We start from the raw sequence: 13564 nt of genomic DNA, 5'->3' as shown, positions 1-13564 counted from the left end.
CAGACACCATTGCTGAGAAGTGATGACCTAAGCCACCTCCCCATTTTATAGAAGACAAAATTGAAGTCCAGAGAGGAGAGGGGCTGGCCTACAGTCAGAGCAAATCAGAATCAGGCCCCAGACCAGTTCCCAGGTCCCCTCCTCCCCAGCCCAAGGCTGTCTCTATCCACCACTCACTCCCCCAGGCTTGCAAACTCCAGGAGCTCTGTGGGCGGTTGAGGGGGCGAGGGCTACAGAGTGGTGTCCAAGGGACTGTGGACAGTGAGGACCTGGTGTAGGTCTCTGCCGTGGTGTCCACACCCAAGGGCTTCTCACCAGTGTCCCTATCCAAAGACCCCGTGGCTTCTCCTTGGAGAGACTTGGTCAGCCAACCTGTGACCTGCACGCCTGCTGTTCCGCAGTCAGAGCCTCACGCCTCGGTGTTCAGCATCGCCCTCTGCGGAGCTCCTGGAGCTGGGTGTAGGCGCCTGGAGGAAGGGCCTGGTGCATTTGGTTCTTCCTCTGGTGGGAGAGCCAGCCAGTGCTCTGAAGTCCTGGTAGAGGAGAAGGCACGGCCCAGTGAGCGGGGAGGGGCGAGGCTGGGACCCTTTGTGAAACCGTAAAGATGATTTCTTGCGGGTGTTGGGCTCTCTGTGGTGAATGAAGTACGTGCCCACGGTGGAAAGCACAGAAGAGGAGGTGGCGGGAGAAAAGGTGCTGGAGCTGGAGCTCCATGCCAGGCCGTGCTATGGGAGGAGAGCTGACTTGTGTCCAGACCCTGTCCCCTAGGGGCTCCCGGTCTAGCAGGGGAGCCAGGCCCAGAAGCACCCCCCAGGAAGACTGCAGAGGCTCAGAGGAGAGAGATGAAGTCCCTTCTGGGGCCAGGGAGGGCTGTGTAGGGGGAGGGACCCTCATCCTGAGCCTTAAGGGGGAAGTTTTGGACAAGAGGTGAGGAAAGGTCATTCAGGCGGCGGCAACTGTGAGAGCGAAGGCAAGGGGCTGGACGCAGAGGTCCCATGAGCTGAGCATGCTCCCAGGACAGGCAGGAAGCACAGGTCAAGGCCAGAAGAAGGCTGGGGTCTGGCCCAGGGGGTGCTGACTGAGTCACCTGGACCTTGGGGAGGGTGTCTGGGCTGGGGGGACACTGGTTACAACAGAGGCTGGGGAGACCACTGGGGCGCAGAGAGAGAGAGGACCAGTGGGGCAGCTTATGCCTTCAACTTCCCTGCCCCCATCTAGTGCTGGGGCCTGGAGGACACCCTGGGGCTCCTCCAAGAGTGGGGAGCACTGTGCCTTCCCCATGAGGTGTGGCCAGAGGCCCCCTCCTGGCTGCCTCCTCCCCCCTCCCCACTCCCTGCTGTGATGGGAGTGATTAGATTAGAAGGCGATTTGGGGTCTGATTATCTTTGGTGGAAATTGGCCCCCTGCGTCTTTTTCCATCCCATCCACCTGGGGAGGTGGTGAGCAGCTTCTCTGTGGCCACCCAGGCCAGAGGACTGGTCCCTTCATTTTCCAGCCATCCTCTCTCTGGTGTGTTTGAGACCAGGGCTTTGGGGTCTTGTCTCCTGGGGTGTGACAAAGAGGCCACTCTCAAGAGACAGTGGAGAGTTCAAATCCCGCTCTGCCCAACACCAGCAAGGTGACCCCAGGGAGCCACCTCTGCCCTCCCAGCCTCAGTTTCCTCCTGCATGCATTGAGGGCCAGTGTGAGGACTAAATGACATAACCGCACGTGAAGGGGAGCCCAGTGCCCAGCACACAGTGGGTGTTCTACGGAGCTCAGCTCAGACGGCTGTCACTGTTTTCTGCGCACTGAGAATGCAGGCAGGTGTGTTCCTGCCTCTCCTTTGAAGAGTCTCCAGCCACCCCTCAGCCTCCATGTGACCTTAGTGTCCTCATGCATCTAATGCTGACATTTAACCACCCTTCCTCCCAGCCCCACACAAGCTGAGCCAGTGCCGAGAGAGCATCTTGTCGGCAAGTCATAATAACCAAGATGCTATTACTGGGCCTCATCAAGGATGGTGGACTGCAGGGTCTACCTGTAGTAGGAGATCGCCAGGCCTGGGCTGCCCAGCCTGGAGTCAGTGTCTGAGCTCATTCTGTGGCCCCACTGTCCCCCACCCAGGGACAAAAGAGAGCCGTCCTCTGCCCTGGGAATGGCCAAAGAGCTTGCAGGGCATCAGGCCCTCTGCGAGCCTTCATGGCTTGGTTTCTCCATCTGTGCATGGACAGGCTGGCATGTGCCTGCCTGCAAAAAACTCCCTGGCCAGTGTCTGTCTGCAGAGCACTTTAAGATCCTGAGGTCCTGGAGGCCAAGAGGCTAGAGCACCACACACCCTCTGTTTGGCACACACGCACACACACACGCACACGCACAGGCACGCACATGCATGCATGCATAGCATCAAGGTATTGCTCAGATCCTAGAAGCAAAGGGACAGGTGGGTGACACCACTTAAAAAGTGAACATAGATTCCTTGCTTAAGAAAAGTGCTTTGGGTCCTGATTCAGAACCCGTGGATGTTTACTTTGTGTACAGTTCTAACGAGTCTGCTGACCCAGACTTAAAATATGAAGGAAACTGGGAAACAGCAAGAAGGCTGTTAGAGACAAGTTTTGCTGAAAACGGGGAAGCGGCGACCGTCCTGAGGGCAAGAAGGGAAGACTCTAGACAGCAGAACTGAGTTCAAGAAGCAAGTCATGGTGGGCTGGCCCATTAGCTCAGTTGGTCAGAGCAGGTAACACCAAGGTCCAGGGTTCAATCCCTGTACCGGCCGCCAAAAAAAAAAAAAAACCAAGTCATGAAGTGTCAGGTCATCAGGACCATGACTGTCCAGGCTCCTGAGACACTGTCTCATCAGCCCAGTGTGACTCTTACTCTGTACACAGCCTGAGGACAGACTGAGACTCTGTACGAGGCTGAAACAGGATTCTTCCTTCTCTGTTTGAGAAGTTTGTAAAGAGCTTTCTATCCTGAGTGGTAAAAATCAATCAGGAAAAATAATGGGTGCCTGGAGGTCCAAAGTCCACTTATCCAGATTGTGCCCACAGAGGCTCCCTGGAAGATGCCCTGAGCCCTGTGTAGGTGGCACCACACAGGCTGGGAGGGTCATGCCAGCCAACTCTCTTTCTGTGGGTGGCCAGTCGGTTCCTTGAAAGCTGCCAGACAGCCTAATGCTGCAGGACACAGCAGTGAGGACAAAGGGCCAGCAGTGCCACAGCCCTGCTGCAGAACTAGGAGGACATACTGCTGCCCACCTCCCGGCTGGGGCCTGGCTGCCCTTCCTGGGATTGCCTTTGTTTCTCCAGTGAGGCCATGGCTTTGGCGGACTTACATTTTCAAGAGTACAGTTTAGTGGTACTAAGTACATCTCATGGTCATGCAACCATCACCACCACCCATCTCCAGAACTTTCTCATCTTCCCAAACTGAAACTCTGTCCCCATTAATCGCTAGATCCCCATCCCGCCCCCAGCCCCTGACAACCACCATTCCACTTTCTGTCTCTGTGAAGGTGACTACTCTAGAGACCTCATGTAAGTGGAATCATCAGTTTTCATCCTTTGTGACTGGCTTATTTCCATTAGCACAGTGTCCTCAAGGCACGTCCATATTGTGGCATGTCTGAGAATTTCCCTCCTTTTGAAGGCTGACTAATATTCCACTGTGTGTGTAGACCACATCTTTCCACCTCTGCATCTCGTCCTCACTCTACCACAAGCTCCTCACGTGGCTTCAGACAAGCCGCTCTCAGAGCCTGCATACAGGGGGCCTGCGTTAGAGCAGTGACAAGACTTTCTCATCAAACCAAAGCTGGCACAGAAACCCCAAAGAGAAAACAAATAGAAGTGGAGCTACTCTGACCAAAGGCATCCTTCACCCCTCATGGCTGCTGCTCCAGTCCCTCAAAAAAAATTCCAGGGCCCTTTGGAACCCAGTTTGAGAAATCTAAAATTCTAGGAAAGGGTTTTTAACCTTTCTTGCAGCATGGACCCCTGGGGACATCTGGTGTCATCACATGCCACCCTACTCAGAATAAAGCTTTGAAATGCATAAAATAAAATACGTTGGGGCACAAAGGAAACCAACTATATTGAGATAGTTAAAATAATAAAAAATTAAATGTGTGGTATAGTAATATATGTTCTTCTTTATTAGCATGTTAAATAACAAGACCTAGCAGGCAGCTTAATAACCACCTTAGTTGTAAAATAGGGATGAGCATCAACAATATCTGCAACAGCTGTAAAGTGATAGGGAAAATAATCCATGATTTTTATAATGTGTGTAATGGTGTCGTGGGCACCAATAACACTCCTGGGGTTTGTAGCCTGTGCTCATAATGGGGGAGATGCTAAATTTCAGTTAGAGGTTTGTAAAAATAAAGAAGTAATTTTTTTCTCATCCAAGTTCCCAGATCTCTGAATTCTTCCCACAGATCTTTGAGAGGGGGAGAGGGACCCTATTGTAAGCAGTCCTGTCTAGAACTTAGTTGGCATTTTCTTGAATGGTTGCAGAACTGAGCAGAAGGAGGTCTGGTTCTAAATACTATCACTAAAGAAAAGAGAGTGGTCCCTGCTTGGCCTGTAAAGGTGGGGGGAGGAGGAGAAGGAGACAGAGGGAGGAAGTGACCCTCCAGGACAGGGTAGTAGGGGGGCCTGGAGCTGTTTGGGGGCCTGAGAACTGGGGGTCAGCAGTGTTTCAGCCCTAGGCCCATCCCAGCACTGTTCAGAGGTAAAATCATCTTAGAAAGATGCACCAAACACACAGTGTGAACCTTAACCTTAGGTAGTGCCCAACAACCTCAGCTGGCAAGGAGCCAGGAGCTGACCAAGACCTCATTCCTTTCACTCTTTGGGGGAGAGGGCTTTGGCTGTGCAATGGTAACTTGGTTTTCATCACCTTCCACAGGGACCCATGTGATGGAGGGCTCAGGACGGATGTTGGTGACTGCTGTGGGTGTGAACTCTCAGACTGGCATCATCTTTACCCTGCTGGGAGCTGGTGGTGAAGAGGAAGAGAAGAAAGACAAAAAAGGTAAGCCCAACCCCTTTGCAAACCCAGAGAGGAGCTCTTAAGGCCACATTTTTTGTTATTTTTTCACTCAACAAAATGGTTATTGAGTGCCTTCTATGTCCACACCCTGTGCTGACAGCTGCCTCCTGCATCTTCAAGGCCCTGCCAGGGTCAGGTGGGCTCTGTCTGTTCCATCTCCAGGGTCTTGTCCCAGTCTCTGTCTTGTCCAGTCATGTCATGGAGGCTCCTCATTCCCCTCTGGGCCAGGCCAAGGATGCTGAGCATGTTGTTGAGTCTCCAGGCTCAAGCAGTAGAAACAGCTGGCATGAACTGGTCCCATCATCCCCCCAATACTGAGTAGGAATCCCCACCCAGGTATATTCCTTCCACTATTGTCAACTCCATTGAGCAGGGCTGAAAATCCACCCAGCATAGACTTGTCCCAGATGTGGGCAGAAGTGATTCTGGGGAAGGTGGCCAAATGTGTGGCTCCAAATCAACCACTGTGAGTTCCCTCTCCCATCCGCCTGGAGCTGCAAAGAGTCCTGGTCCTTCCTCCCCCTTGAAAATAAGAGTGCTTATTCACTGGTCTCCCTGCAGTGCAGCAGGCTGGCAGCCCAGACTTAAAGTCCCTCTCAGAACAGAGGGAGGCCCTCTCACACAAGAAGCCCCAGTCCCATCAAGCCAGGCCCAAATCCAAAGGCCCAGGTTCTGGCCCCAGCACATCCAGCTCCTTACCTGACACCCACACTTGGTCTCAGGGAAAACCCCCTTATGCATTTGAAGTCTTGTCTCCTTCCCAAACTCCAGGGGAGGATCCCCAACACCCAGAAGTTATGGAGTCTGGGGAGAAGGGTGATGAGAGGGCAGATGGCCCCTCCCTGAGTTTTAGGGGCAGTCCTGCTACCTCAAGCTCTCACAGACCAAGCAGGTACAGAGCCTGGGTCAGGACCAAAGGTTACTTGTTCCCTGGGGCAAAATCCATTGTCTACTAGGTCTCCCTCAGACTACAGCTGCCTCCACAGCAGGAGCAATGGAGCTGAGCTGTGGTCTGGGAATCAAGAGGCTGGAGTAAGGGGTACTGAGGTTGAAATTAAGGAGAGAGCCCTGGCCAGGAGTCCTAGGGTGTCAGGACAGTGTCCACGCACTGAGTTGGAACCTGAGGTGGGGTGGGGGGGAGGCCAGGCCTTGCCCCAGACCGCAGGCAGGTGTGCAGGTTTGAGCAGTTGTGCAGGATGCTGCAGCCTGTCCCCGTTTCCTCGGCCTCACTGGAGCCTGGTGAGGGCAGACACACCCAGACTCCCCACAGGCCATACCTATGTTTTTGAAAATGCCAGTAGGAAGACAGGCCTCAACTGCCCCAGAAGTGAGGTTCACAGTCTCTCCCTGAAAGGGCACCTGCACCCAGAGAGATGGGGGTGTCCAAAGACAGACTCATAGAGAGAAGAGGTGGGATGCGGAAGGGACATGGCAGAGGAAGCCTGGGGCAGCCCAGCATCTCAGGCTACCTTGGGTTGAGCAACACGGCCGGGCTCGGCCCCCTCTGCCTCCCATCCCATCACCTCCACCAGCAACATTGCTTAGAGCCCACTAACCACATGCAGGATGACCCTGGCATGCGGCCGTGTGTGTGTGTGTGTGTGGTTGTGTGTGCTTCTCCTTCATTAACATGTCTCAAAAATCATCACACAGGTGTGAAGAAGGGGGATGGCCTTCAGCTACCAGGTACAGTAAGACACCCCTCAGGGTAGATGGGGCGTTTAGAAATAGCAGCCACCTCTGACCACTGGGCCATGTCCCTAGACCACCACAGACAGCTGGAGGAGGCCACATGCCTGCTGCAGGCTCTGCCCCTAGATGCCCCTCTGTGCCCTTGTGTGGTGCCAGCCCCGAGGGACCAGCCATCACCTCACTCTGCCATCCTCCCTCCCAGCACTTCACCCTACCCTCTGGTGCCAAGTGGCACCACCACCATCTCCACACCATGCCCTGCCCCGCAAATCAGCAAGCCCCACCTCACTCGCCACCATGGGACCCCGGCCCTGCTCCCCACCCCTGCTCCCCACCCCCACACAGCGTGTCCACCCCACCCACCAGTGTGTCACCCCACAGGGTCTCTTTCCTCTTTTTTCCATAGAACCTTACTCCCACCCCAAGAAAGGACAATAGGGGTGAATTTGGCCATCTTGTAGCAGTTTTCATTTCTAAATTAAGAAGAATTCGCTAGTACCTTTTGTCTCATGTATAAAATGCAACATACTTGATGTCACCTTTTCAATGGTGGGTCATTGCATATGGACGTTGCCAAGGCAATCTTTGGTGCGCTGGTTAGGGAAGGAGGAGGTGGTGACAGGTGGTGGCCTGAGTGGGAGGTATGACCTGGTTAAGTCCCCACCATCGAGGGATATTCCGCCCGAGCACCCTGGTGCACAGAGGTGGTGGTCATAGCGAATACCCATTCTGAGTGGTTGGTGGCCACACTGCACCGCTTGCTAGATATTTTGAATTGACTCCTGGCCATGGCTCCTCTGACCCCTCTCCTCTGGGAACCCTCCCTGCCAGGGGACCCTCCTGACCATCCGGCTAACCACCCCAATCATCCGCCATGTTTTATTTCAAAGACCCTCCGTGTCTGGGTTTTGCCCCCACAACCTCTGTGGCTTTTCTGTGAGAACATTTCATCCCCCAAATTTGAGTTTCCTAATTTCCAGCGTCATTTTCTCTTTTTTTAAGTACAGAGCCATGTATTTCCCCACCTGTCAGTTCATGTCGTTACTGTTGTTGCTTTTCTCCATGTGACACTGCATTTTCCATCCCTCCACCCCGCAGCGGCCGACGGTGCGGCAGCTTCAAACGCCGCAGATAGTGCAAATGCCAGCCTAGTCAATGGTACGTGTCCCGCGGCGAGCTCTCGGTCCTGGCGGGACGGGAGGCTCTCCCCCACCCCCAGCCAGGGCTTTCTCTCCCTGTTCTGGACCGCACAGATCTCTGATGTGCATGGGCAAGTCGGGGACAGTCATCCTCTCACATGGGGCAGGCGCTTAAGAGACAGGCCGCATCCGGGAATCAAGTCCGTGCCTGCTTACAGCTGCCGAAAGGGCGCTGGCTCCTGTTGGGCCCTTGACCCCCAGCGGAGCCCAGAAGAGGGATATGACTTTGGCTTCAGATTTGGCCCCCAAGAAGCACGTCCCACCTGGTGTGGCCCTCTCCTAAGCGCGTTCCCAGCCCTGGCTTTGGGAAGAAGGCCTGGGGTCAGGACCTGGGCTGAAACTGGCACCTGGGTCCCCAGCAAAGGCTCCAGTCCTCCACTCTAAAATTCCCTCAAGGCAGAGGGACCCAGGCCGGGGCTCAGCTCCTTGGCCCTGCCCTGTAGCATGGCTGAGTCACCAGTAGACATCTCTTCCTCTTCTCTTTCACGGACCAAACGGGCAGTGGGTTTGCTTGGGCTCGGGCCTAGTTCTTCCCTTGGATGTGGACTGGTGTTTCTAGCTGTTGCCTGTGCTGGAGTGTTTGTCCTGGGTCTCTGCATTCTTACTCGCCCCCTGGGGGGTGGAGGGTGGGGGCGGGGGACTACCACTGGTGCCTGGGGTCTGCAGCTTAACCTCCCTACACATGGGCAGGAAGCAATTCCATTCACTGGCCTCCGAGCCTTTAGAAGGTTTGAAAGTTCTATGCTCTCTCATCTTCAGAGCAACAGATGAGGCTGTTGTTTACTCAGATACTGCCCATGTCCCCAAATAGTCACCCAGGCCGCTCCTGAACCACTGAGAGCTGTTGGGGATCGGGCTTGGCCCCAGAGAAGCCGAGGGAAGGGAAGCATCTTTCTTCCAGTGTCACAGCACTCCAGGCACTGGGCTATGTGTCTCTCATCCATTATATCATTTGCTCCTCATCACTCCTGCAAATCATAGAGACTCTTTCCCACACACCCTCCCATCCCCGGCCCCAGACCTCTGGCCGAGCCACCTGCATCAAAGTGAGCAAAGACAGAAGTGCTCATAGACATCAGGCTGGATGAGGCGCTCCTGCAGACAGGTCCCTGCCACGAGAGCCAGTTCGGGGTGGGTCTATTTCGGGCATGGGAGGAGGAAGGGGGAAAGTTTGGGGTGTAGGGGGTGTCATGTGTCAGGGAGGGGTGGCTGAGGGGGACAAGCAGAACCCATGTGGGCAAACCCACGGCTGGGGGAGAAGGAAGCAGGAGGTGGCACCCACTTCCCCCAGGCGATAAGGCTGCTGGGCTCTGTGAGTGTACAGACTCATCCAAGCCGGCCAGTTCCAGAAAAAAGGGCCGTTTTACTTATGAACTGCTGTAGAAAACCCCAAGTATCCAGAGAAAAACTGCAGGAAAGATGGAGATCTTTCATTTCTTGACCACCTACTAGATATTAGGCACAATTGAAGCATTTCATGTTTGCCATGTCACTTAATCCTCATGACAACCCATAATTTGAGTTTTATTGTCCCCACTTTAAAGATAAGGACACTGAGTCTCAAGGAGATCAAGACACTATCCCAAGGTCACGGATCTACAAAGTAGTAGAGCTGGGATTTGAACCCAGAACCCAGACCTTGCTGGCTCTAAAGCATGTGTTCCTCCTCCCAAACCAGGATTTCCCAATGGAGTGTGCCTTGTAAGTTTCACAAGGCCATTATGAGGCCTTCCCACCTCGTCCCCCACCACCACCAAGAAAGGACCCTGCAGTCAAAGATGTTTAAGAACCACTGGGTTGAATTGGTTTCTTCCTCATTACAGGACTTCTCAGAGCCTTGACTGTGCTGACATGCAGTGGAGAGTTATAGAGTTAGCGGGACCTTTCCTGGCTGAATCCTGTGGGATCAATATGCCCCATAATATACCTTGGGAAACAGTGCTCTAAGCCACTGCTATTCAGGATGTGATGGCTGTTCCGATGCCCATACAGGCCGGCCGCAAAAAAGAAATAAATAAATAAACAATGTGATGGCCTCACCTGGGCGCTTGTTAGAAATGCAGAGTCTCAGCCCCTGCCCCAGACCTGCTGAATGACACTCTGCATCTCAACAAACTTTCCAGGCTGCAGCTGAGAGCACATTAAAGGTTGAGAGGTACCAGGCTGAGCCTTGGTGAGTGATGAGAGGGAATTATCTGTTTTCCCTTCCTCTGAGCCAGTGACTCTGCTCCCCAAGCCCCCACTGAAAGACCTCCATTCATCTCAGAGGTCTTATGGTTGCCATTATTATTTTATTATTTTATTTTACATTTATTAATATATCACTATTTAATACATCACTTATAATCAGAATTAAGAACGTATCACTATTAACTCCTGACATTTATACAGCACTTTACGGGTGCTTTTCATAAGCATCACCTTGATGGACATCTTGGTTGACATTCTCCCATTTCAGAGGAGGAAATGGAGGCACAGGGAGAAGTGACATTTCCCAGGTCTTCCAGCTAGTGGTCTGTCTCCCTAAAGCTTGTATGTCAGGTCACTTCACCAGGAATCCTCCAGATCCATGTGTTTCACATCCATGTCCATGGTGCTGCACAAAGACAACAGACCTATTTGGAAAAGCCATGTCTAGAAACTGATGCAGAGAAGGGCCTCTGAGACCCCACCCAGTATTCCTTCTTGGAGTCCGTCCCTCATTCCTAACTCCCTTGAAATACAGCCCATCCTCCAGGTCCCACGTGGGACCAAAGCTGCCTCTCCCACCCCAGTTCAGGGCCAGGCAAGCTCCAATTTGGCTGAGGAGAGCCCCAAGTAAGTCCCTTGCTTCTGAGAAACCAGGCCACCTGCGCCAAAGCGTTCCCAGAACATCACTCCCTTCCTGCAACATATGCATTGGTGATTATTTTTCTGGCCATGTGGTCACTATGGAAATAACGGAGGAAATTGCTAGCTGAGTTTAATGGGCGCACTCCCGCTGTTGCATCTGGTAATATGCAATGCAAATAAAGGCCTCTCTGAGCCTTCCAGAACTGACTGCTGAACCGGATCCTCTGGTGCCCCTTAGCCCAGTTAGTAAAAATATTTAAAAAAATAAAAATAGTTGTTGTTGTTCATTCCTGTTTGCTGTAAAAAAGGTTTTTTCTCTTTTGTTTTTTAACCCAGTAGGAAGAATTTTACAACAGAGCAAGGGTGGGCCTTTCTCTTTAAACCAAGGTGGGCCCCTGATGCTTTGCTGTGAGAGGCGGAGGGAACAGTTCTGCACTTACACTTGGACAGACGATGCTGGCAGGGGGTCTGGGGAAGCTACTTCTCCCCTCTGAGTCACCCATAAAGTGGGCATGGCGATAGTGACAAACTAATCACGCAGCCACAGGGTTATTCTGAGGATGTTCCATAAATGCAGGGTGCCTCTGAACCTCTTGGCCTCAGTTTCCTCATCTGTAAAATGAGAGCGATGAAAATCCCTCCTACCCCACCATGCAGGGAGACAGCGAAGACCGACAAGAGACGACCCTTGCAAAAGCCCCTTAAACTGCAAAAGTCTGAACCATGCAAGTGGTGATTATTAGGGTAACTTTGAGGCACTCTGGGAGGTGAATGTCTCATCCCACTTTACAAAGGTGGAAGATGAGGCTGGAGAGGTAAAGCCACACAACTAGCTGGTGGCAAAACAGGGACTTGGGGAACCCAGTCCCAGCAGCTCCTCAGCTCCCCTCCCCTCCATGGGCCGAGGGGTGGCCATGTTCTCCCCAACTGTGGCTTCAGTAGAAGCCGCGGCACTTTGCACGTACTTTGGGGTCAGCTCTCCATTTCCTGCCTGAGGCACAAGCAGGCCATCTCCCTCTCTGAGCCTCACTTTCTCATCTGTAAATGGGTATGATCCAAGAGTACCCTTCATGGGTGAGGCTGTGGTGACGATTAGGTGCAATCATGGAAGCCATGCATGTGCCCAGCACATGGTAGGGTCTCCCAGAGCGTGAGCCATGAGAATCACCCATCACAGACCCGTCCTGAGGTGGTGAGCCTGCAAGCAGAACTCGGGGGAGCACGGGCCCAGGAGACAGGAGGGCACAGGTGAAGGCAGGTGTCTCGGGTGACAGGTGGTGGCCACCAGTACCTCCCACACTGAACCCAGCCCACGAGCCTCTCCTGAGGCTGGGAGGGGGCCTCCCAGGCAGCCATGATTAGGGGGTGAGGAGCCTGTGATCCATCCCTTTCTCCAGCAGTAGGCAGTATCAGGCCCTGGTATGGAAAGGGGGTACCCAGCGGAGCCCACTGATCCTAGTTAGTCCATCTCCTGTGGCCTGAGACACAGAACAAAGGGCATACACCCCTATCAAGGGCCAGTGGTTCCCCCCTTAGAAACCAGGGGACCTCCGCAAAGCCCCAGGACACCCTTGGGGCCCCTCAGAGACCACCTCTGGGTACCCCCTGCTCACTCTTTGCCCTGGTCACTCTCAGGAGCGTGGGCAGGGGGTCGTCCATGCCATGGCTCCACACCCCTACAGAGAGACAAGAAAGTAGAATCATCCCTCCTCGAGCCAGAAACTAAGGAACACGTTGACCTCAGCACCTTGTCCACACTCCGCTCCGTTCTGGTCTCTCTCTCCCCACTCTCGATTGCGTTTGCATGTTTTTGTTTACGGGAAAACAGAAGGATGTAGCTGAACAGGTTCCCCTTTGCCTCCTATCAGCCCACAAAACACATCAACCAAATCAGTCAGGAGATGCTTTGGGGTCTGAGACCTTTCCTCCTTCTGCTTCCTACCAGCAGACTCTCATCCTTTCTACCCTCAAATACTGTCCTTTAATCTGTAAAGTGCTCAGGGCCAAAATCTTCCCAACAGAAACACTCTGTCCTGAGCCCCCTGGAGAATCACAAGTTGCTGGGACTGACAGCCCCTGCGGCTGAGGGGGTGGCCAGGCTCGCCCTGGTTTCAGGGCCTTCCCAGTGTCCCTGTACAGAGGGACGGAGCCAGCATGGCTCTTCCTCCATCTGTGACGTGAATGTCCGTGGCCTGTTGCGTCTTCATGATGACCAACCATGTGTTGTCTGTTCTCTGTTGTCTGTTAAAATTCTTTGTCATGTAGGTAAAATGCAGGATGGCAATGTGGACGCCAGCCAGAGCAAAGGTAACCCTTTTGTATTAACCGGCTTTTGTGGTCCCTATGGCCCCTCCCCACCAATTCTGAGAGGCACACCAGAAGCAGGGACTGGCTGGGACCAGAGGCAGGCGCAGCCACGACTCTGGGTGTCTGGCGTCTTCAGGGTACAGCTGTGATTCCCAAGGTGCCGGGCCAAATAAAGAGGTGTCACTGGTGAAGAGCAGGGACACCCACAGGGCAGCTTCTCCCCAGCCTTTGAGCGCTGCTTCCCATTCAACTGAAGACCTGAGGCTGGTTCTTTTAGATCCTTAGAGGTTAAGGGGTAGGGACTTTGGCCCTGTCTCTGTCCAAAAGAGCCACAGGCCCTCTAGTCGGTCCTGCACTGAAGAGGCCATGCTAGCTGGGGATGGGAACTTGGCACTCATGGACAGGGACCACCTCTTTAACCTTTTAAGCCTCCCTTTTTGTCACTCCTGTCTAGTGGCTACTTATCACCCTAACAACATGGTTGCAAAGATCAGCTG

General features: G+C 53.4%; 1 protein-coding gene across 15 annotated transcripts in view; it reads left to right on the top strand.

The window, feature by feature from the left end:
• ATP2B2 (ATPase plasma membrane Ca2+ transporting 2) overlaps positions 1-13564 on the top strand; it is a 114992-nt gene that overhangs the window by 51299 nt on the left and 50129 nt on the right. For 7 of the 15 annotated variants that reach the window (XM_063114971.1, XM_063114967.1, XM_063114970.1 and 4 more), the window contains 2 exons: positions 4894-5019; positions 13026-13067. The exons of 1 other annotated variant lie outside the window; for it this stretch is intronic. In XM_063114971.1, coding sequence (XP_062971041.1) covers positions 4894-5019; positions 13026-13067 — 168 coding nt within the window. Of the gene's footprint in view, positions 1-4893; positions 5020-6690; positions 6724-7827; positions 7888-9086; positions 9098-11116; positions 11148-13025; positions 13068-13564 lie in introns of all 15 variants that reach the window. 7 more of the 15 variants (XM_063114973.1, XM_063114966.1, XM_063114969.1 and 4 more) reach the window with 5 other exon arrangements.

Source organism: Cynocephalus volans, chromosome 11 (assembly GCF_027409185.1).
Source record: "Cynocephalus volans isolate mCynVol1 chromosome 11, mCynVol1.pri, whole genome shotgun sequence".
NCBI lineage: Eukaryota > Metazoa > Chordata > Mammalia > Dermoptera > Cynocephalidae > Cynocephalus > Cynocephalus volans.
Note: the sequence above shows the minus strand (reverse complement) of the source record. Positions and strands in the feature narration are given on the sequence as shown.